The sequence below is a fragment of the Oncorhynchus nerka genome, linkage group LG15, assembly GCF_034236695.1.
Source record: "Oncorhynchus nerka isolate Pitt River linkage group LG15, Oner_Uvic_2.0, whole genome shotgun sequence".
Taxonomy (NCBI): domain Eukaryota; kingdom Metazoa; phylum Chordata; class Actinopteri; order Salmoniformes; family Salmonidae; genus Oncorhynchus; species Oncorhynchus nerka.
Window position 1 is genome coordinate 58,069,904 of NC_088410.1, and position 23,116 is coordinate 58,093,019.

The 23,116-nt window shown below is 42.4% G+C and overlaps 3 protein-coding genes across 3 annotated transcripts in view; 2 read left to right on the top strand and 1 right to left on the bottom strand.

The window, feature by feature from the left end:
• Nucleotides 1-3,869: 3,869 nt before the first annotated feature.
• On the top strand, nt 3,870-7,857 carry si:dkeyp-67f1.2 (uncharacterized protein LOC556106 homolog). The gene is made up of 9 exons (XM_029682864.2): nt 3,870-4,189; nt 4,298-4,408; nt 4,518-4,547; nt 5,524-5,650; nt 5,891-5,949; nt 6,098-6,148; nt 6,431-6,515; nt 7,070-7,196; nt 7,427-7,857. Exons 1-9 carry the CDS (start codon nt 4,177-4,179, stop codon nt 7,511-7,513), a joined length of 690 nt encoding a protein of 229 aa, XP_029538724.1. The 5' UTR covers nt 3,870-4,176; the 3' UTR covers nt 7,514-7,857.
• Nucleotides 7,858-8,783: 926 nt separating this feature from the next.
• On the top strand, nt 8,784-18,117 carry LOC115143666 (actin-associated protein FAM107A). The gene is made up of 5 exons (XM_029684142.2): nt 8,784-9,248; nt 15,031-15,088; nt 16,955-17,171; nt 17,256-17,412; nt 17,749-18,117. Exons 1-5 carry the CDS (start codon nt 9,225-9,227, stop codon nt 17,863-17,865), a joined length of 573 nt encoding a protein of 190 aa, XP_029540002.1. The 5' UTR covers nt 8,784-9,224; the 3' UTR covers nt 17,866-18,117.
• Nucleotides 18,118-19,329: 1,212 nt separating this feature from the next.
• camk1a (calcium/calmodulin-dependent protein kinase Ia) overlaps nt 19,330-23,116 on the bottom strand; it is a 64,378-nt gene continuing 60,591 nt past the window's right edge. Inside the window, exon 12 of the mRNA XM_065001745.1 lies at nt 19,330-21,696. Within this exon, the coding sequence (XP_064857817.1) occupies nt 21,605-21,696 (92 nt within the window). The 3' untranslated portion in view covers nt 19,330-21,604. The remainder of the gene's footprint in view (nt 21,697-23,116) is intronic.

Consider the following 23,116-nt stretch of genomic DNA (forward strand, 5'->3'; position numbering starts at 1 on the left):
CTCAAATGTTTTTGTCCTTTGTTCAATTTAAGTGGTTAGACTTAGCCAGGGGCGGACTGGGAGAAGAATTTGGCCCTGGCATTGGATCCACGCCAGCCCACGTCACTGTGTGCGCCGCCAACTCGCCGTATCTGTCTCAGCATCTTCTCTGCTGTCACTCTGTGCTTCTTCTTGTTCTCTGTTTGTCTTGCCTGCCTGCTTGACCCTTATACATTATAAAAGCCAAGCCAATGATTTAGGCTGTATTGCAGATGAGTGCCTGTCCAATGTGTTCCCCTGAATCAACAGTAAGTGTTAATTACTATTACAGGGCATCAGACTAACATTTCCCCTGGTGGCACTGGTGCCACTAACTTTTACAGTTGGTGGTACCAGCCCATGTTTTAGTCTGACCCAAATCATGAGCAATCATCTTATAAAGTAATTCATAGTGCTTTATTAATATTAAGAAGTATAATATATAGACTACTGAGGTAGGCCTATTCAAGAAATTAGTTGTTTCACCTAATATGTCCAAGAAATACATATTTTGGTGTGTGTCAATTTCAACCAGCCCATCTAACAATACAATTATCCAGCCCATCTGGCATTTTCCAGAAGTGCCAGATGGCCAATCCGCCCCTGGACTTTGCCTACACAAGACTTACAAGACAAATCAGGACTGCACTTAAATAGATTATCTTCATTTTTCCTGCATTCACTCTATTACTATGGACAATACGTTACTGTTGATTTCACTGCTTATAAAATGTTAATATTATATTATAAACATTTATTTCAGACAATTTCCCCCAAAATATATTCCTACAATTTATGCAGCTGTTTCATGGAATTTGTACTCTTCCCCATTCAAGAAACATGCAAAACTCAATCATGCAATACAGCCTACCTTTACAATCTTGTACTCTCGAACTTCCCTAAATAAGGCATTCCACCTCCTCCAATCAGAAAAGCCTTTCGTTTCCACGTAAACAGGTGAAAAACCCAACCAGGAAGTAAACAATAATGGCGATGACTTCAAGAAAAATAGTTTCTAATGTTTTTAAACTATTTATTATTTTCTTTATTCAACAAACACTTTGTGAGAGACCCACCACTAGTTTATCTTCAACCCAGAAGTTATCGGAGGACAGGAATGAGATCCATATGAGAAGTGTCACCCCCACCAAGTCGTCAACTCAACAGGTGAAGTAGCTGTAGCTATCCGTTGTCTGTCAATGTAATCGTTGTTGACAGTTGTACATATGCGCATACCTAGGCATTCGGTTAAATGGCAATCACATTTGTGACATTTCATTTCTCAAATTAAATTCCATATCTTTGTCATTCAATAGGCAAGACTGCACCCGGGGGTCATTGCAGCTGTGATATTCGTTACATTTGCTGCAGTTCTTGCTGCCGTTTTTATCATCAGAAAATACTGCTTTCCCCGCAGGTATTTGTGATATTGATATGGATCATCAATAGAGCTGTGTTGGCCTTTCTATTTTAGATCATTATAGATCTTAATATCATGAAAGACAACATCAAACATGTTGCCTGCCTGGAGGTCCAGTATTCTGGATGTTGGCTGCATGTCAATATGAATGTAGCCTTTTAAGGATTTATGATTGCCTTCATGAGGTTGTTCATTATGCTCATTTTGTTATGTTATTTCATCAATGAGTAAACTTGCTTATCAAGTGTAGTGCCCAGGGTACTATCATAATGAACTGCTTAAGTCATAGTCTCAATAATAAATAATGTAAATGCTAAACAGTGTTTTCTTTTCAGCGAGACCACATACAGGTACTCAGTGCTGAGGCGGATGGAGGCTGAGGGGTCAGGAGGGACTGAGGAGGAGGAGGAGGACGGGCCCGGGCCCTACACACTGGGGGAGGACTCTGATGAGGTTGGTGGACCTGGTCCTGTGTCTGTCATCCTCCTCGTCACTATAGTGGTATAGGGTGAAGTTGCCCCAGGACTCTTGGGTCAGTTTTGCATTTTCCCTACTGATGATTAAGGTTAGGATTGGGGGAAGAGAAGCTGATCCTAGATTTGCATCTTGGGGAAACATTACCCCTGAGCCACTATAGTCTACTCCAGAACACCTTAATCAGGGGATGGGGAAAATGACATTTTAGAGACTAGAAAAGTTTTGGCAACACCTAAGTTATACCATAGGCTATACGATAGTAATTTTACCTGCATGGACAGTACTTGGCTGCTAAACATTGGGACATGACACGCCATTTATTTCATAGGCCTAGCCTACTATATATTTTTTTGTGGGTTTGTGGGTGTTTTTGCTGTGATAAGAGATCTAGTCGTGTCTTTCTTCTCTTTTCTCCCCTCCAACAGGATATGTTGGAGTGAATCATCACTCGGATGACACTGCTCTGCGCTCAGGTTAGCTGAGGTCGACTGTGAAGTGCGTGCGTGTGCGTGCGTGCATTCGCTAAGCAGTTACCTCTTCTTCTCCTTGCACCCCCTTCCAGTCTACACGCCCCCGAAATGGCCGGGCTCTTTTGCATTGACTAGTTACAACAGGGCTATTATCCACTGATGCTGGTTCTAATTCAGGGAATTGTTGTCATGACATGCATACCTTATTCTACACATCTAGACTGTTAATAATATTTGTAAATATATAACCGATACCAATGGCAAGCAGACCAAGATAACCATTCTTCACAAGTATAGAAGCTGTGTCTGCACTGTATACCGCAATCAACTCGTTCTATTTGTTACTGACCTCTTCATGCACTGTTTCGGTTGTTGAGTATTGTTGTGTCATCTTTAAGTATTATTCACACATTTAATGTAAAGTATGTGGTACTATGTTAACGTAACACAGCGGCCCAGGTTTTGTCTTTAAGACACAAGCTGTTGTGGTTACGTCCTTTAATTATTATTATTTTTTTGTCATTTAGCTCTTATCCAGAGCGACTTACAGTAGTGAGTGCATACGTTTTTCGTTGTATATTTTCTTTTTTTTATATTGTATAAACATGTTATATAAATGTATTTCCCCCTGAGCAGAAATGAATTTGTCAATCAATCAATCAATCAAATGTATTTATAAAGCCCTTCTTACATCAGCTAATGTCACAAAGTGCTGCACGGAAACCCAGCCTAAAACCCCAAACAGCAAGCAATACAGGCGTAGAAGCATGTGTTTGCCGTTCTGTGTTTAGTGTTTGCCGTTCTGTTTTGTGTTTGCCCTTCTGCACTTTGAAATTAAATCATGTATCGTTACTGTGAGTTTCTACAGTGCTTATCAATAAAGAGACGCTCTGCTCACCTGGCATTATCAACCACACCCCCACACCTGTGTATGCTAATCACATAAACCAACAATCCAAAGGGTGAATATGGAATCAAGGCAGGGAGCGATTCCAGTAACAATAACGCCATCAGGCCAGTGTATGCCCTCTTGTCCTGTATGCCCTCTTGTCCTGTATGCCCTCTTGTCCTGTATGCCCTATTGTCCTGTATGCCCTCTTGTCCTGTATGCCCTCTTGTCCTGTATGCCCTCTTGTCCTTTATGTCCTCTTGTCCTGTATGCCCTCTTGTCCTGTATGTCCTCTTGTCCTGTATGCCCTCTTGTCCTGTATGCCCTCTTGTCCTGTATGTCCTCTTGTCCTGTATGCCCTCTTGTCCTGTATGCCCTCTTGTCCTGTATGTCCTCTTGTCCTGTATGCCCTCTTGTCCGTTGGCCCATTCCCAATCACACTGCTGTGTTCTCCGTTAGGTGTTTGATTTCAACACTAGAGGACAGTAAAGGTATGGCAAAAGTAAATAGAACAGCTAAAGCTGCCTTTCTCAGGTGAAAGGTCTCATTGTGTTGTATTGTTTGATCAAATATCCGTTGTCGTGTCCTCCACGGTGTGGCCATCTTGTTTATATGGTGGGTGTGGGCATATTACCATATCCTGGTTTCACAATGTAGCTTACAGGAGTGTTGGCATTTACTCTATACTATAGGCTACAGGATAATCACTCTTGGTTCTCTATTGAAGCTGAACACTGCTGTAGGTTTTACAGGATGACGGTGGAAGTGGGAACTGTTGCTTGAGCTATACAGCATGACAGAGGAGAGTACTCCAGGCTGGCAGGAAATACTTCAGGAATCTCTTCTTCCAGTGTAAAGAACTGCCAAAATACCAAGGAATTGTCTTCTAATTGGCTGTTGAGATGAGACCAAGAGGTGAGAGCTCTGCTTTTGCATGGTATGGAAATGTTTTGAATAAGTTAAATGTGATTGAGTGTGGAATTTGCATTATCTCACATATGTTGTTGTGGTTGTGGTTGCTAGACATTGTGTATGCTGTTACTTTCCTCATCGTCATCCTCGTTATGTGGGGAATTTATACCAACCCACCCTACATCCATCAGAGTGCAAGGGTTATACAACAACATATCTTTGGTAAGATCACTCTTTCTCCATATCTATTTCTGTGTGTCTCTTTTGCCCTCTACTTAATCGTTTTTTCCCCTCAGTATAATAGCACTGTGTTGTGTTTATCTTATTTCAGGAGCTCAAAGAGCAACTGTGGTCACTGCTGGTAAGTGTTTCAAGCATTTCCATTTCAGCTATTTCCCGTCTATCTTAATAGTATCAATCAATCTTCATAGCTGAACATGCCAAATATTCAATACATGCCAAATGCTGAATACAAAAGTAAAATATTCTGCGGGAATAATTTATTACGAAGTAAATAGTTGAACTTCAAAGTGATACAGACAGTTCAGAAGTGTCTCTTATGATGTCTGAAGTTTTCTCTTTGTCCCTGAACCCTCTGTCGCCTATCAGTCAGTAATCTTTAGCTATTCACAGCCTCCTCCCTCACTTCTTGAAAGGAAAGCAGTACTCTGTTTCATCAGATCTAGGAGTGTGATAGTGCTGGTTCTAAAGGAGAGAGATGTAGGAGGGGGGTCCTACATATGAATTATGTCTCTCATAATATGATTTTCTTAACTTTGCGTTAATTTCAAAATTGTATCACACTTTGTATCATGTGTAACACTTTGAATCACATCTGAATAGGTTTCCATCTACACACAGTACCAGTCAAAAGTTTGGAAACACCTACTCATTCAAGAGTTTTTCATTCTTTTTTTACTATTTTCTACATTTGTGTAGATATTTTGACTACCTCATGAATCTGGTTGAGAGAATGTCAAGAGGGTGCAAAGCTGTCATCAAGGCAAAAGGTGGCTACTTTGAAGAATCTTAAATATATTTGGATTGGTTTGCCACTTTTCTTGGTTACTACATGATTCCATATGTGTTATATCATAGTTTTGATGTCTTCACTATTATTAAACAATGTAGAAAATAGTTTTTTTTTTAATTAAGAAAACCCATGGAACGAGGAGGTGTGTCCAAACTTTTTGACTGGTACGGTAGGTTGCCTGACTGGTTGTATATGAGACTTATCATAAAGGATGTGTGTTACAGCTGGATGAGTATGTTGTTTTCTCCGTTGGTTTCTAAATATATCATTTCAACACATATCTGTCTGTGCCTGTATTTGTCAGCTGTGCCTGAAATCTCCCATCCAAAATGCAGCCTTTCCAAAAACTGCCCTAGCGACCATTTTGCATTTCAAATCAAGAGTGGAGCAGCGACTGTTGTGGGCCCAAAGATCTGCTTTGATGGTAACATGTATGTGTGTTCTTAACCAATTTACATTCATATTGTTAACAGAAATGGACTTATTAGCTAGTGATTAGTGAACAAGACAGAAATATTTGAATGCAGCCCACCCCTACTTTAAATGTGTCCCAAATTTAAACGTGGATATTTTCACCAAACTTCTGCATGACACTTCAGCTATTGCACATGTGATTGCTACTCCAGCTCTTGTGTTTGGAGTCTTGTGACATGTGACTCTCATCCCCATAGTGTTATGAGTGGTGTGATGAACAACGTGGGACCAGGCCTGAACCTAGTGCTGGTGAATGGTGAGCTCAGCTTCTCCTAACTTCACCACACATAAGCTGTGATGCACATAGACACACTGCTTTGGAGTGAATGATTGGATTGTGCAAAAGGGAAATGGGATCAGACATGCCTGACTTGTTATGCAATGTGCATCTCTTGTTTTCATAGGTGAAAATGGGAAGATCGAAAAATTTGACTACTTTAACATGTACTCTGGAGGTAAGGGCAGTTATAAGAATGCAACATTCAAAACAACACACCTGAGCTATCTTTGTTGCAGGTGCACGGTAACAAATGAATATGATACTAGCAAGAGCAGCGTGGGGGTATCACTGCTCTTTATTAAGCTTTACGTATCGGCCTCAAGGCCTTCGTCAGAGCTTTTTTATTAGGATGCAAAAGCGACATGCATTCTATATTCTGATGGAAATGTAAAGGTAGAAATTATCTTGTTTTTTTCATCTAAACTATATATTTTTTCCCCCTACTTTCTCCAAAAAGAAACAAAGGCCATCTTGGACTTCTTAAAGACAATTAAACCCGGAATGATTGTTCTGGTGGCATCTTTTGATGATGCAGCGACAAAGTAAGTTTAAACTAGTGGTGGGCAGTGGGCACCAATATCGATCATTTGATATGATATCGATATATCGTTTGATGTTAATATATGAGCAAGGCATATTGTGATATCGGTTTATCCTTCCTGTTAACCTACACTATAATGTGAAAAAAAAGCATAAATGGCTGTTCTTGTATGCACAAAACCCTCTGACAGACCTTCTCACAGGCTGTCTACTTAGTATTCGTAGCATGCCTGCTGAGTCATCACTCGGTAGATGGGCCTCCCATTGTATTCAGACTGGGTGGGTAGGTTAGGCTCCCAGAACATTCACACCTGGCCCAATGAGCAAACCGCAAACAGATGTCTGGACTTCCCAGAGCAGAGACAGTTGTAAATGTTATTTTTTTTGTAAACCAATATATTGTATCAAGATAAAAATGCAACTGATATAGATTTTCCATATCGGTGCCCATTTCTAGTTTAAATAAATTCAAACATTCATAAATCAATATTCATTTTACATCTGTTTTCAAATTAGAACAGTCACACATCCACTCTGACCCTCAATCTCTCCTCAGGATGACTGATGAAATCAGGAACATATTTGCGGGACTGGGAAGCAGCAGTATCAAGGATGTCAAATTCAGAGACAGCTGGGTCTTTGCTGGAGGCGCTGGGACAGAACAGAAAAGCCCCTTTGAGAAGGTGAGAGAGCATTTGTAGCAACGACACTGTCTACAACAAATATCAAGATCAATCGATATAAAATCCCTATTCTGTCCAGCAACATTTTTGCAATACTACTACACAATTATATAGTAGATACTATAGTACTATAAGCTCTCTCTACTTTTGTAATAAAGCAGATGGTATATAGTGTGACAGGTTCTTTGATGAAACTACAGTGTGATGATTTCCTATCTTCCTTTGTTCAGCTGGCTGCCAATAATCAGAAGACCAATATTTACGGAAACTGGCCAGAGGTGGTGGAAATAGCCGGCTGCTTCCCCAGGAAGATCTGACTAGACATCCCATACAGAGATCTCCGAGTATACTGATCTAGAATCATGTCCATCCTATCCATGTATTGTTATTCATTATTATGTCAAAGGCTAAACAGATCCTGAATCGGTACTCATACTATATGAGACGTTTTATAAGTACAGGCCTTGATAGACTTCCTATGAAAATGGTTCCGGACTGTCAGGATCACTCAACTTTAAGTAACAACTTCTCTGTTAAGACTGGGCATTCATTGTGTGTTTTTTCATGTCAGATTATATTATGGTTACATAATTTTTTGCAAAATAGAGTAGTTTCAAAGTATGTAAAACAATAAAAAAAAACATGTGTTTTTAAGAAATTCGAGAGATTTTGTTTCAAATTCAATAATGAATCTTGGGCTCCCTCTATGGGATTTTTATTGAACTACAGTTCATGAATTGTACTGTACTTTTAGTATTGTCATAATCCCGGGCCTAATTTGAAATGCGCTGTCTTTTGTGTAGCATCATACTTTTCCCTGGAGAAATGACTTACCTCATTCACTTTTGTGTGTTTAGCGTGGTAAGCACAACTATTTTGGGAGGGAGGCACCTCTCATTGGTTGATAGATGGATTTTTGATCCTTCGATGTCGGCTCTTCCTATCATTGTGAAGCAGAATTCACCAAGCGTTGGATTGTTCACCCACTAATAGGGAACGTGAGCTGGGTTTAGACTGTCGTGAGACAGGTTAGTTTTACCCTACTGATGATGTGTTGTTGCAATAGTTGTTGTTGATGTGTTGTTGCAATTCCATCTCTACCTAATCCCTGTTGTTGGTGTTTTCCAGGACTCCCTTGCCTGGTTCCAGATCTGTTTGTGCTATAATGTGAATTCCTTGTCACTCATTATCATGCCACACATGCGCATGTTTGGCGTGACAATGAAACAGACTGGCACCCAGGCTAAGGACTCCCTGGATAGCAGTGGCAATTGCTAGTGAGTGGATTACCTAGGTTAAATAGATAAATGAATGGTGTAGTGGCCAGCTAGACCTTCCCCAGCTGCACAGAGCACCAATACGCCCCCCCATTACCGTATGCAAACCGGCTGCTCCGTCAACCTCAATTAGCCTAATCTGCCCTGGACCCCCCTTAAGCTTTGGAGAGTGGCGAGTGGGGACCACCGGTTACCCATGAACAGGTGGTCAGGAGTTTTTTTTTTCTTTGATGTTATTCTTCTTAATCATCTAATCTCTACCTCCCTTTGTTTCTGTTTCTCTCTCTCTATCTCTTTCTCACAAACCCCGACCCTCACTCTTCTCTCGCTCTCCTCAGTTATCTCCTTTCCTTGCAATCTCTTACCCTCTCAACCAAAATATCAACTGCTCCCTTCTCTTTCCTTCTCAAGCTTCTCCCCACCTACCCCCCTTTCTCACCCCTCTCTCTTTCTCTAGGCTCTCTTCCTCCCCCCACTCCTAAAGAGGCAGACCTCTATGTTTCTCTCATTTGTTGACGGGCTTGGTGTGATGAACGGCTGGTGAATTCCCTAGATTTCATGTGAGACTGGTGTCACGCATTAGATGACGGTAGGGTTGTCAACTTGTCCTTGGTCCTGGGGGAGTCCATTCCTCCCCGCTCTCCTCTCCTTCACCAGAGACCAGCTCGAGTGAAACTTCAGAACAAGTGAAACTTCAGGAACTGTACAGACTCACCTACTCTTGCCTAGGATCTCAGCTCATCCTGAGGCCATGGGAGTCACCCACGGAAAGAAAGTAAGTAACTATTATGTTTCCTTCCTCATTTTATCACTTCTGATTTGACACGACGCTGGACTCTGACAAATCTCAGGTCACATGGTCAGCTTGCAGGGTGGTGCTACAGAGACATGCATTATGTTAATAGACTGGAAATGTTAAACAACTATTCTAATTCAATTTGATGTGTCTGTAAGCCCAAAAAAGGCCTGAAGGTCTATGACACTTGCGAGCCATAAAACCTGAGGCAATTGTTTTTCAATTGTAATTCATGTTTTGAACCTCAACCAGATTGAAAGTTCATGTTTGTCTCTGAATGAACATCTTTCATCGAACCTGTTTCATAGAATAAAGAATTACAGAAACGTTTGGTTTCCATCTTAGCCCACAGAGTTGCTTCACTGGCTATTTACACATTTATTAAGTTCAAATGAGCCGTAGAAACCCACCGGAGCACACACTGGATGAATCAATGAAATGACGTTGAACCAATGTGAAGTAAACGATGAATTGACGTCTGTGCCCAGTGGAACCTTCTGAAATATTCTGACAGCAATTGAAAGAGTGACAGTACGTTTTGTCTGGACCTTCAAGCTTTATATGTAACCCAAAATAATTGTGTGTCTGTGTGAAACAACACGTAGACTAGACCCCGTAAGAGCAGCATGTTTACCCCAGAGCGAAGGTCCTACTGTTGTGTCACAATAATGGTCTACGCACAGCATCTTCTCCCAGAGATTAGCCAATCGGTGGCAATACCACCTCATTATCTAAAGAGCATTGAACCAACGGAGATGCCATTACTACAGCTCAACCAGATGTACACACACGTACTCTCCTCGTATTCATTAGCAGGGTTTGGGTCAATTCCCTTTGAACAGTGATGCTATCGCTAAACCTCAACAAGATTATAGACTACACTCTCCTGGTATTCATTTAGATGACATCATGTTAGCATTACCTTCACTGAACTCTTCCAATACTACAGCTCAACAAGATTATAGACTCTTCTCCTGTTAGGGATGGATCCAAATGGACAGAATGGGTACATGGAGGAAAATCGGTGAGGGTCATGCTTTTTCAATTTCAGAAAATGGCAAAAAGCAAAGGCCTATCCCATGTTAGCTTAAGATTTTGAAGAAAATAAAACAGATCTGATAATATAAAGTGATCTATAACAGCGCTTTGGTCCGTGATGCTTTATGCTAGAAACAAGCTGTAAAATACCAGGGAAAGACTCGACTCCGTTGTATATGGGGATATCATTCTTTCCTTTCTTTGACATTCAGAGGCTGGGCTACAACCTTCTATATCTAATTCTGTCACTATCAATTGATTACGCTATTCACTTTATGTACAGTAGAAGATGTTTAAACACAGACAGCTTCTAGGGAAACACTTCTTGACCTTCTCTCATTGGGTTAAGCCAAGAGTAGCCGACAGTTGAAGCTTACATTTTTCTGCATCTGGCAGTTGAAGCTTACATTTTTCTGCATCTGGCAGTTGAAGCTTACATTTGTCTGCATCTGGCAGTTGAAGCTTACATTTTTCTGCATCGGTAGGCCTACTGTCTGGTTTGGAAAGGTAGGACTAACTTTTTAAAGTACCATGCTCAGATTCCTACTGATGTCTCAGATTTAACTATTTGCAAACAGGGACAGTTTCTGTGGCAATTTTGATTTGGCATTGGGAAATAGGCCCATGTGTTCATTTTATCATATCTCTCTATCTAATTTTTGCCTGTAATTTAGGTAATTTGTGTGGAATTATAAAATATTCTGCTAATATGTAAAATTACGTAAAATTGCATTAAATGTTTATAAAATACTTTATTTCTCGGACCTGCAAATACGATGATAGATTCATGCAATGCTTTTACTATAAAAGGAGATCTTTCCACCCCTACCATTGTCTACGGTGGTCTGTGAAGCCTCAACCTGGCCCACTGCCATGTTTGCTATTACAATTCCTGCGTTGCCATGTAATGCTTTAAGGATGAAGAACAATTTCTAAAATGGCATATCTAAGGCTCGAGTCTGTCCCGGAAATGAGGGTAAATGGTAAGGATGTTTTGTTTGAATTATTATTTTGGGTATAGAGGACCGTCACTTCTTTTTTTTTCTTTAAGTGCTCAGGGCGGGTTTAGGTAAAATATATTTTGCTGAAGGGAGGGCCATCCGTTTTCATTTCAGAGGGCCGATTTTCTCCATGTAACCTCTTATAATGAATCAAATTCACTCCCTTAGTCAATAGCTGATCATGTTAGTATCCGGGTTGGGCGGTCAATACCATTTCAATTTAAAAAATCACATTGTAGGATTTTTAATGCATTTTTTGCTAATTATGGTGGAAAATAAGTATTTGGTCAATAACAAAAGTTTATCTCAATACTTTGTTATATACCCTTTGTTGGCAATGACAGAGGTCAAACATTTTCTGTAAGTCTTCACAAGATTTTCACACACTGTTGCTGATATTTTGACCCATTCCTCCATGCATATCTCCTCTAGAGCAGTGATGTTTTGGGGCTGTTGCTGGGCAACACAGACTTTCAACTCCCTCCAAAGATTTTCTATGGGGTTGAGATCTGGAGACTGGCTAGGCCACTCCAGGACCTTGAAATGCTTCTTACGAAGCCACTCCTTCTTTTCCCGGGCGGTGTGTTTGGGATCATTGTCATGCTGAAAGACCCAGCCACGTTTCATCTTCAATGCCCTTGCTGATGGAAGGAGGTTTTCACTCAAAATCTCACGATACATGGCCCCATTCAATCTTTCCTTTACACGGATCAGTCGTCTTGGTCCCTTTGCAGAAAAACAGCCCCAAAGCATGATGTTTCCACCCCCATGCTTCACAGTAGGTATGGTGTTCTTTGGATGCAACTCAGCATTCTTTGTCCTCCAAACACGACGAGTTGAGTTTTTACCAAAAAGTTCTATTTTGGTTTCATCTGACCATATGACATTCTCCCAATCTTCTTCTCGATCATTCAAATGCTCTCTAGCAAACTTCAGACGGGCCTGGACATGTACTGGCTTAAGCAGGGGGACACGTCTGGCACTGCAGGATTTGAGTCCCTGGCGGCGTAGTGTGTTACTGATGGTAGGCTTTGTTACTTTGGTCCCAGCTCTCTGCAGGTCATTCACTAGGTCCCCCCGTGTGGTTCTGGGATTTTTACTCACCGTTCTTGTGATCATTTTGACCCCACGGGGTGAGATCTTGCGTGGAGCCCCAGATCGAGGGAGATTATCAGTGGTCTTGTATGTCTTCCATTTCCTAATAATTGCTCCCACAATTGATTTCTTCAAACCAAGCTGCTTACCTATTGCAGATTCAGTCTTCCCAGCCTGGTGCAGGTCTACAATTTTGTTTCTGGTGTCCTTTGACAATTCTTTGGTCTTGGCCATAGTGGAGTTTGGAGTGTGACTGTTTGAGGTTGTGGACAGGTGTCTTTTATACTGATAACAAGTTCAAACAGGTGCCATTAATACAGGTAACGAGTGGAGGACAGAGGAGCCTCTAAAAGAAGAAGTTACAGGTCTGTGAGAGCCAGAAATCTTGCTTGTTTGTAGGTGACCAAATACTTTTTTTCCACCATAATTTGCAAATAAATTCATAAAAAATCCTACAATGTGATTTTCTGGATTGTTTTTCTCATTTTGTCTGTCATAGTTGAAGTGTACCTATGATGACAATTACAGGCCTCTGTCATCATTTTTAAGTGGGAGAACTTGCACAATTGGTGGCTGACTAAATACTTTTTTGCCCCACTGTAACTTATAGATGCCTCGTGAGCTTACGTTCAAATGTCGTACCCCATCAGAACTCAAAATATGAGCTTGTTTTACTTCTTTGTTTGTAAATATGTACTGTAAATGTAAACAATCACTGTACAGCCTTAAAAAAAAGTATTTATTCAATTCGTATCGCGGAAATTGAGCGTGACAGTGTGGTGTGATTGAAATTGAAAGGCACTGTTCCCGCGTCAGCGGAGACTGCATTTACAGCGAACACTGCATATTTCGGCTCAATCTGACATTACCTTTGCGTTTCCAGCACACAATCTGTAACACTTCAGCGATACAGACTGACTAGAGCCCATAGTCAAAACTATAATGTTGATATCATGGATGGTCAGTCCTTGTATCCATAGCTCTGACCATGACGTTTTTAGAGTGGTTACATTTCTCAAGGTCCGTCTCTCCACTGTTGACCACATCAGTGATGGTGAGGCATTATCATCGTTTGAAATGCAGATTTCCTTTCTTTGAACTATTGTTATGCTGCGCCAAACTCAGGCCATAAGAGATGCTGTCTGGCTGACCTCCACCTCAGGCAACATATGTACATGTAGACAAATGCAATGAACCACCAGATTCTGTTTAGCTTTCATTTAAAACAAAGTTGGACTTGCTTTTAATCTGTTGCAGCAGTATGTCCAGCAGAAGGATTTAATCTGAGATACACTCAGTGGCCAGTTCACGAAAATGGTTTGCTCCTACAGACAGTCACGTGGCCGTGGCTTGCTATATAAGGCAGGCAGACGGGCATCAAGGCATTCAGTTACTGTTCGATTGAACATTAGAATGGGCAAAACGACTGACTGAAGCGACTTTGAGCATGGTATGATCATCGGTGCCAGGCACGACGGTTCCATTATCTCAGAAATGGCCGGCCTTCTGGGCTTTTCACACACGACAGTGTCTTAAGGTTTATCAAGAATGGTGTGACAAACAAAAAACATCCAGTCAGCTGCAGTCCTGTGAGCGAAAACAGTTTGTTGATGAGAGGTCGAAGGAGAACGGCAAGAATTGTGCAAGCTAACAGGCGGCCACAAACAGTAAAGTAACAGTTCAGTACAACAGCGCATCTCGGAACACAAGTCTTTGTCATCCTTATCACAGATGGGCTATTGCAGCAGACGACCACACCGGGTTCCACTCCTATCAGCTAAAAACAAGAAGAAGTGGCTCCAATGGGCACGGTATCACCAAACAACGCCTGGTCCGACGAATCCCGATTCATGTTGCGTCATGTTGATGTCAGAGTCGGGATTTGATGTAAGCAGCATGAGTCCATGGCCACATCCTGCCTGGTGTTAATGGTATAGGCTGGTGGCGGTGGAGTAAGGGTGTGGGGAATGTTTTCCTGGCACACATTAGGTCCCTTGATACCAATTGAGTAATGTTTCCATGCCCTGAAGAATTCAGGCTGTTCTGGAGGCAAATGGGGTTCTGACTCAGTACTAGATGGATTTGCTCTAAAAAACTGGCCACTGATTGTATATTACTCCTCTAAACAAGGCTTCATATTGTATTCAAAAAAATAATTGTATTGAACGTTATTGCCAGTAACTAAGGCCTGTTGTTTGTGGTTTTGTCGGTAATGAGGTGGATGGCAGGCCTCCACAAGGGCCTCTCCTCTCGGATCACTGGTCATCTGGGTCTGTAGCTGCCCCTTCACATCACAAGGGCCTCTCCTCTCGGTTCACTGGTCATCTGGGTCTGTAGCTGCCCCTTCACGTCTGGTCTAACACAAACAACAAAGGACCATTGTTGAGCTGATTGTCCATTGGGACATTCAAAATGAGTAGGATGTGATCACCTTATGAAAGATATCCTCGAAATTAGACCATTCAAAATGTTTGTGAAAAACATGGTATGAGAGAGAGAGAGAGAGAGAGAGCAGCTGGGAACGACATTACTGTGAAACATTCTGCTGTATTCTTTGGTCTGACAGTTCCTCTGACAGTTCCTCTGACAGTTTCTCATGTGGTTGATTGTGTTTTATCTGTTGACAGAGTGAACACCACCTCCAAATATCTCCCACGAGAAGTAGAACACCTCTGAAGGGAACAGGTGAGAACAATCTGTTATCCGATTAGAATAGAATAAGAATACATCACTTAGCATCTACCTGTATTGTCATTGGACAATGAAGATGTAGGGCAGTTGTCCCAGACACAGGTTAAATCTAGTCCTGGACAGAAAAAGCAGGCTCAATGGAGAATCTCCATTGAAAGTCCTTACTAGTCTGGGACTAGACGTAATCTGTGTCCGGGTCACCAGCCTGTAGTGTCTATCTACCACGAGGCGCGTGGAGGTGCTTTGTGATACTGTAAATCCCTAACCATATTGTGATGGGTGTAATTATGTAAATAGGTCCGGCAGTTGGCTTCCAGTGAGGAGATTTAAACAGGGTGGGGCTCGAGCCCTGGGTAATCCAACCTAGAGGGCGAGGCACGGAGCGAAGAGGAGGGAGAGGGGAGATAGAGGGACAGTGAAGAGAGAGAGTGGAGGGATCAAAGTCACAAAGCGAAGGGGAGGGAGAGGGAGAGAGGGTAGAGGAGGGAGAGAGGGTAGAGGAGGGAGAGGTAGAGAGGGTAGAGGAGGGAGAGGGGAGAGGGACAGGGAGAGTGGAGGGATCAAAGAGGAGGGAGGGGAGGGGAGAGGGTAGAAGGGGGGGACAGGGTAGAGGAGGGAGAGAGAGATAGAGGGACAGTGGAGAGAGAGAGAGTGGAAGGATCAAAGTCACAAAGCGAAGGGGAGGGAGAGGGAGAAATGGTAGAGGGAGAGAGGAGAGGAGGAGGGAAAGAGGAGATGATGTATGGAGAGAGAGGGGGCAGTAGCGAGGCTACAGGACAACCTGAGCAGTCATGTGACTGACTGGCGGCTAGAGGTGTGGCCAGGGCTGGAGGTGGGGCTGAGGTGGAATGGAGACAGAGGTGTTAGGGTAGTGGAGCAGGGAGTGGCTATGGAGGTAGGCTCCCAGACCAGCCCAGCTCTGGCCAGACCTCTGGATTCATAGTGCCAGTGATAGCTTTGCTAGCTTACTTATCACTAGCCGGGCTCTGGGCTCCATAGAAGAGATGGATACTAGCAGTGTCATCCTAAACAGAACACCAGGGAGGCAGAGAGAGGGACTGGTCAAGTCAGGTAAGGGACCTATAGATAATTTCACAGTGAGAGAAACAACTGCAGAAAGAGTAGCTTTTCATAGGAACTGATTGATGATTGGTGTAAAAAGGGCATCATGTGTTGGGTTTGTGAGTACATCATTAATGTATACATAAATTAATGATTCGATATTGGGTTGATGGGTGTTGATGATCATGTTTCCATCCCTCTGGAAAATCACGGAGGCAAACTTTGTATTTATGCAAACACTTTGTAAATATGGTCCTTGGAGTTTGATAGTGAAATGTATAACCACAACATGTGCACAATAAGCTGGTGCAATAGGATACCTGTTGTTCTATGTAGTTCTGATATGGAGATGGCTAATGCCCTAACTTGGTCCTAGATCTGCTTGTACTGTACAGCCAACTCCTATGATGTTTCCCATTTCAATAACCGTAGGAGTTGGCAAGACAGCACAAACAGATCTGGGTCTAAGCTACTAATGGATCACTGTTGTCCATGCCAAGGAATAGAACATAAGCTTAACACACCATAACATACCTCTCTCCCATAACAAACAGCTGTGGTGCTATAAACAGAACAAAATGACCTGTTTAGCTGATTCTGCTGCTATGATGCAACTGGAGTGTGTCTGGCCAGCGGAAAAGGGACATGATTTTAGTTGTGTAATGTGTAATGTTACTAAGTGATGTAACCTCTGTCCATCATTTCTGCTCCTGTCTAATACGAGGCTTACGGACATGTTTTTAAAACGAGGATGTGAGCTCAGGCAAAACGTTCAAGTTGACTTTCTCTGTCCCCCAGCCTCAGCCCACACTGGCCTGTCGGAACAGGATGGAGAGCAGGGTCAACGTGCAGAGGACCAAGAGCAGGGGAAGTCGGGTGGATCACCACCTCAGCCAGAGAGTCAGGAGGAGGAGGGCAGAGACCTTATCATCCAGCCCAAGAAGCGCCTCAACCTGGTCAGAGTGTCCAAGAGCCACCAGGAGCTCCACAGGGAGTTAAGGATGACACACAAGAGGTAGGGCTTGTACAGGGTAGCCCAAGCGTGCGCGCTGCACATAGCTGCAAACACGCTTCAGCAGTCCTATTTGTTCTCTGTCAGAGGTCCCTGTCTGGATGTGAAGCCGGAGCTCCAGCGTGTACTGGAACAGAGGAACTGGGAACAGGGGATGAAACAGAGGAGAGAGGCAGAGGAGGAGAAGAAGAACAGGTCTCCTCTCCAACAGGAACTGCTCAAGAGGCACCAGAGGCTGGAGGAGGTTGGTATGCGTCATGTCAACGTGGTGGAGACTGTGCATGTCGGCAGTACTTTGGCGATTACGGCTTGAATCCAGCCCCTTGCTTTTGCGTCTGTCTGACTTGTCAAAGTTGACATGTTTCGCACTGTGCACAGCTTCACTCGTGCATTACTAGCTCATTTACATACAATGCTCATTATTAAAATGTAAGATGGAGTCAAAGCGGACATGACTTATTCAGTTCCTGCGAACTTTACATACTGTGTCCTGTTGGGTTGAAACTTGTACATACACATGGTATGCAGTCCTATCTACCTCTGTATTCAATGACTGTCAGTGTCCATCTGTTCCCTGCAGCTGGAGAGGGAGCTAAAGGCACAGCAGGAGGGCCTGCAGAGTTCCCCAGAGTTCATCAGAGTTAAAGAGAGCCTGAGACGCACCACCATACTGGATCTGGGAGAGAAGGTCGTTTAAAATGACCCGACGGGAAGATGCGTAACGTATGGTTAGAGTGGCGTTGGGGTTGTTTTAGCATCTACATGAGGTCAGGATAGGATGGTGTGGATAAATGATTACGCGGAGGTGGAAGGAAGACTGACATTGAGCTATTCGATTGGGTTGACAGTTGGTGGGATAGTGTGCTTGGCATAGTTCAGCTAGATAGTTCAGGACAACAGTGATCCATTAGTAGCTTAGACCCAGATCTGTTTGTGCTGTCTTGCCAACTCCTACGGTTATTGAAATGGAAAAACCTCATAGGAGTTGGCTGTACAGTACAAGCAGATCTAGGACCAAGTTAGGGCATTCGCTATTAGCTAGCTGCATGGGAGTACAGATGGATGCACGCATGGTGCAGATTGGTACCTGAACATGTCGTCGGCCACACGTCTTCTCCGGAAGAGCCTACTGTATGAAGGTAACCACTCCTTGTCCAATTGGCCTTTTGAAAAACATCTTTATTTGTTCCAATTAGGGATCGACTCCCTGCTAGCCTGACCCCAGGTCTGTTTGTTGTCTTGCCAACTCCAATATTATCTTCCATGACAACGACCATAGGATCTGGCTATACAACACAAACAGATCTGGGACATGGCTGGCCCCTCCCATCCTCTGAGAGACTTGACGTTAGATTAGTCATTTGTCTCTCATGCCAACCACCTCTGACACAGAGAGAGGGAGAGCACCCCTTTAACCAGGGATCTTACTGAGTTACATACAATGAGTGAACGTAACGTTTTTAATTTCATGCCTATAAAGTGTTCACATTGTGATTGTATTCGTGGAATATGTTGATATACTGTATCAGTAGATGTATTTCTAAAATAATATTACATTTCCTATTTGTTTGTTAATAAGTTTACAGTATTTTTTTACCTGTCGTAAATGTTCAGAGTCATTTTATATTAGTAGTTTTGCAACTGGTCTAAGACCAGTTGTTATTTCTTAAATAATGGTTCCGTCCTGTCCTTCCCTGATCCTCTCACGTACACATTCTCTATGCAAATCAACAGAACATACATCATTCACCTAGTGACAACAGTGAATATAATGTTTAACACTTCAGATGACATTGTCCTTGGAAATATGTACTTTGTCATAAATAAAAGGACATTAAACATGAATAAAGTGCATTTTGTATTTTATCTGGACACAAGCGTAAGACAGCATCCCATGTCTGCTGTACCATACGTCCTCTATTATCCACACTCCGGTACAGTATATACTGCCCCATCAGATGGCAGAATAGGACGCATGTACTGTATTACCGATGGTATTATTATAACATACCATAACCCTCACCGTTCAAGTAAAAAAAAAAAAGTGTAGTCCCTACCTATTTGTTTTATTCTGTTTGGTGCCTAATGAACGTGACCCTGACTAAAAAATATATATATATTTTTTTTTACAAATGACAGTAAAATGACAGTACACACAATGCATAGACAAGGAAGTTTAATTTCATTTCCTGCGATCATATCTCCTCCGATGGTACAAATCATTATCTCCTTTCATACATGTTGATCAATAACCCATGATGCATTGCATCCATACATTAGTAGCTCAAAACAGCTTTTACAAAAAAAGGATATAGAATATAGAATATATATATATGTATATATATATAAATATATGTATATATATATATAATATACACGTGTTTCTTTATGCATTTAAATGTTTGTCATGAGTCAAATAAATCCGTTATTTTGTTTTTTTACAAATCGGAACCAAGGGGAAACAAAATCAAGGAAAAGTTCAACAGAAGGTCTATACCAAACAAATGAACTCAGGTTATTAGGTTAACAAAGTCATCAACAGCAACTACACCAAACACATAACATGAAGCCCTTCACACATGGTTTGCATATTTTCCACTCTGCAGTCAGTCGGTCACTTATGAAGCCAGAATGATTGCCTTCTATGACTGGCCAACATCTTTCGACCAATTATAACCTCATGAAGTCACTGCTAAGGACCAAGCACAGGTCACCATTGCCCTAAACCAGGTCCAACTATAAGGTTTTGCCTAGCAGTACCTCTGATTCAACTAAACAATAAGGATTTGGTATCCAATCTGAACAGCCATTTGGCATGAACAAAACAGATTACAATCGGCTTTCCATTGTCAGCCTTTACTGATGTGTTGAACCCGTAATCATATCAAGTAACACTGTACTTTGAAATGTTTAATCAGACTGCATTCTGTCTTGTCATTGCAGTTAGAGAACTGGTTTCTCGTTCCACTCCTAAGCCAACGCTCAAAGTATTTGAAATATTTCAAATAGTATTCTAACTGAAGTCTGTGGTGTTCACTCAACATGTTTTATGTCACAATCAAAACTGTTACACAGTACCAGGGCAAGGGAGGGGTCAGGGACCATTCAGTATGTTGAGACAAACTACAAAACCTTAAGTGGACAAAAGAAAATAAAGACTCCCACAACGACTTATAGAACATCCTAGAGTTGTAATTTAAACTAAATCAACATGGTTACCAGGGAAATGGTGCCAGTGTGCCACTGGGGTAGAGATATGACCATCATATGGACAATGCAGAGGTTAAAGGTAAAGTTTCAGGTCAGACTGTGCTGCAACGTACATACGTTGTCAACAACAGAACATCTGACTGGTGATTCTCACTTCACATTATATCGTTTTCAGAATTACATTATTCAGAATTACATTATTCAGAATTACATTATTTTTTTTTTTTTGATCAGGACAACAGAGTAGTAATAATAATCGTACACGTGTGTTTTTTTAAATATTTATATGTTGATCATCATTCATGTAAACATATTATAACCAGGTCATGCAGACGGTAGACCGATACTTCTTCCACAAGAGAGAGGTGCACAGTACAGAGCAGACAGTGAACACACACACTGAGATCCCTCCCACCACAAAGGATAGGGGTGTAAAATCGGCGGCACGTTTAAATGATCATAACATTTAGGGACCTTTGCGGATAGAGTTGCCATGCATACAACTGACTTGATTCCTTATCAAGAGTTTATTTGCAAACTACTCCTAACTGAAATGGTCTCAACATCAAACCATGTGCCCCAACTCACATGTTAAGTGGGTGTGGTTACTATGGACATGCTCATTGGCTGGGAGGGTTATAGGATTAATCTGATAGGCCTATACAGTCCGTTTGTTGTCATAGGGATCTCAGTGTGAACCTCTGGTAACAGAACAGCCATAAGATTTTTTTTCTCCCTTTTATATCCACACATTTCACATTTTATCATCCAACCGAAGCATGCAGATGCCTCGAACCAGAAGCGCTTTTTACGACCCCAGTCTGAACCAGAATACAGAGTCAATCCAGAGTCCTGCAGTCAACTCACTCATAAACTCTGAAGTGTTTCTGATGGGGATGGAAGCATCAAAACTGAAACAAACACAGGTAAGATACGGATGATTTATGATCCAAATGGAACAATCGAAGATGAAAAATAAACATTACAATGGAAAGAAGAAAGTAGTAGTGGTTTGAATGTTGATGATGAACTGGTATTGGTTTCAGTGATACGGAAACAAATGGTCTTTTGTGCCTGGAAACTATGCCTGGCTGGTTGTGTCCCTCTAGTGGACACAGCCTGTCATAACATCACTCTGCATTCATGGCCAGACTGGGCCGGCTCTGGGTGGCTCCATAGAAACATACGTATCCCCATGGCGACAGAGGGGCGGGGTCTGTGGCTACTCAGACGCGACTTGCTGGCCTGCAGCAGTAGGTGCAACTCCTCAGACTGTCCCGGTCGGCACTGCCTTCTGCACTCCCGCGCCGCTGCGACACTGGAGAGGAGAGGAGAGCTTGATGACAGGGACAGTACTCCACAGTGCTGTACTAAAGTCACAGGAGGTTGGTGGCACCTTCATTGGGGAGGATGGGCCTGTGGTAATGACTGGAGTGGAATCAGTGGAATGGTATCAAATACATTAAACACATAGTTTCCAGGTGTTTGATGCCATTCCAGTTGCTCTGCGCCAGTCATTATTATGAGCCCTTCTTCCCTCAGCAGCCTCCTGTGACTAGAGTACTATACTACTAGAGTACCAATAGAGTACTGTACACAACAATGTACTTGCTCAGAGGCTCCACTGGTGGTGCGACCTGGCAAAGATAAAGCAAAACAGTCTAAAACAGTCTAATCTATATACAGTGTGTGCAAATTAGGTAAAATTAGAGAGGTAAGGCAATAAATAGGCCGTAGTGGCGAAGTAATTACAATATAGCAATTAAACACCGGAGTGATAGATTTGCAGAAGATGAATGTGCAAGTAGAGATACTGGGGTGCAAAGGAGCAAAATAATAAATAACAATATGGGGATGAGGTAGTTGGATTGGCTATTTACAGATGGGCTATGTACAGGTGCAATGATCTGTGAGCTGCTCTGACAGCTGATGCTTAAAGTTAGTGAGGGAGAAATGAGTCTCCAGCTTCAGTGATATTTGCAATTCGTTCCAGTCATTGGCAGCAGAGAACTGGAAGGAAAGGCGGCCAAAAGAGGAATTGGCTTTGGGGGTGACCAGTGAAATAAACCTGCTGGAGCGCATGCTACTGGTGGGTGCTGCTATTGTGACCAGTGAGCTGAGATAAGGCGGGGCTTTACCTAGCAAAGGCTTAATGTGAGTCTGGAAGGAGAGTTTACAGTCTAACCAGACACCTAGGTATTTGTAGTTGTCCACATATTCTAAGTCAGAATCGTCCAAAGAAGTGATGCTGGACTGGTGGGCAGGTGTGGGCAGCGATCGGTTGAAGAGCCTGCATTTAGTTTTACTTGCATTTAAGAGAAGTTCGGAGGCCACGGAAGGAGAGTTGTATGGCATTGAAGCTCTTTTGGAGGTTAGTTAACACAATGTCCAAAGAATGGCAAGAAGTATATAGAATGGTGTCGTAGGCATAGAGGTGGATCACCAGCAGCAAGAGCGACATCATTAATGTATACAGAGAAAAGAGTCGGCCCGAGAATTTAACCCTGTGGCACCCCATAGAAACTGCCAGAAAACGGGACAACAGGCCCTCTGATTTGACACACTGAACTCTGTCAGAGAAGTAGTTGGTGAACCAGGCGAGGGAGTCATTTGAGAAACCAAGGCTGTTGAGTCTGCCGATAAGAATGTGGTGATTGACAGTCGAAAGCTTTGGCCAGGTTGATGAATATGGCTATTTTCTTTTATCGATGGCGGTTATGATATCGTTTAGGACCTTG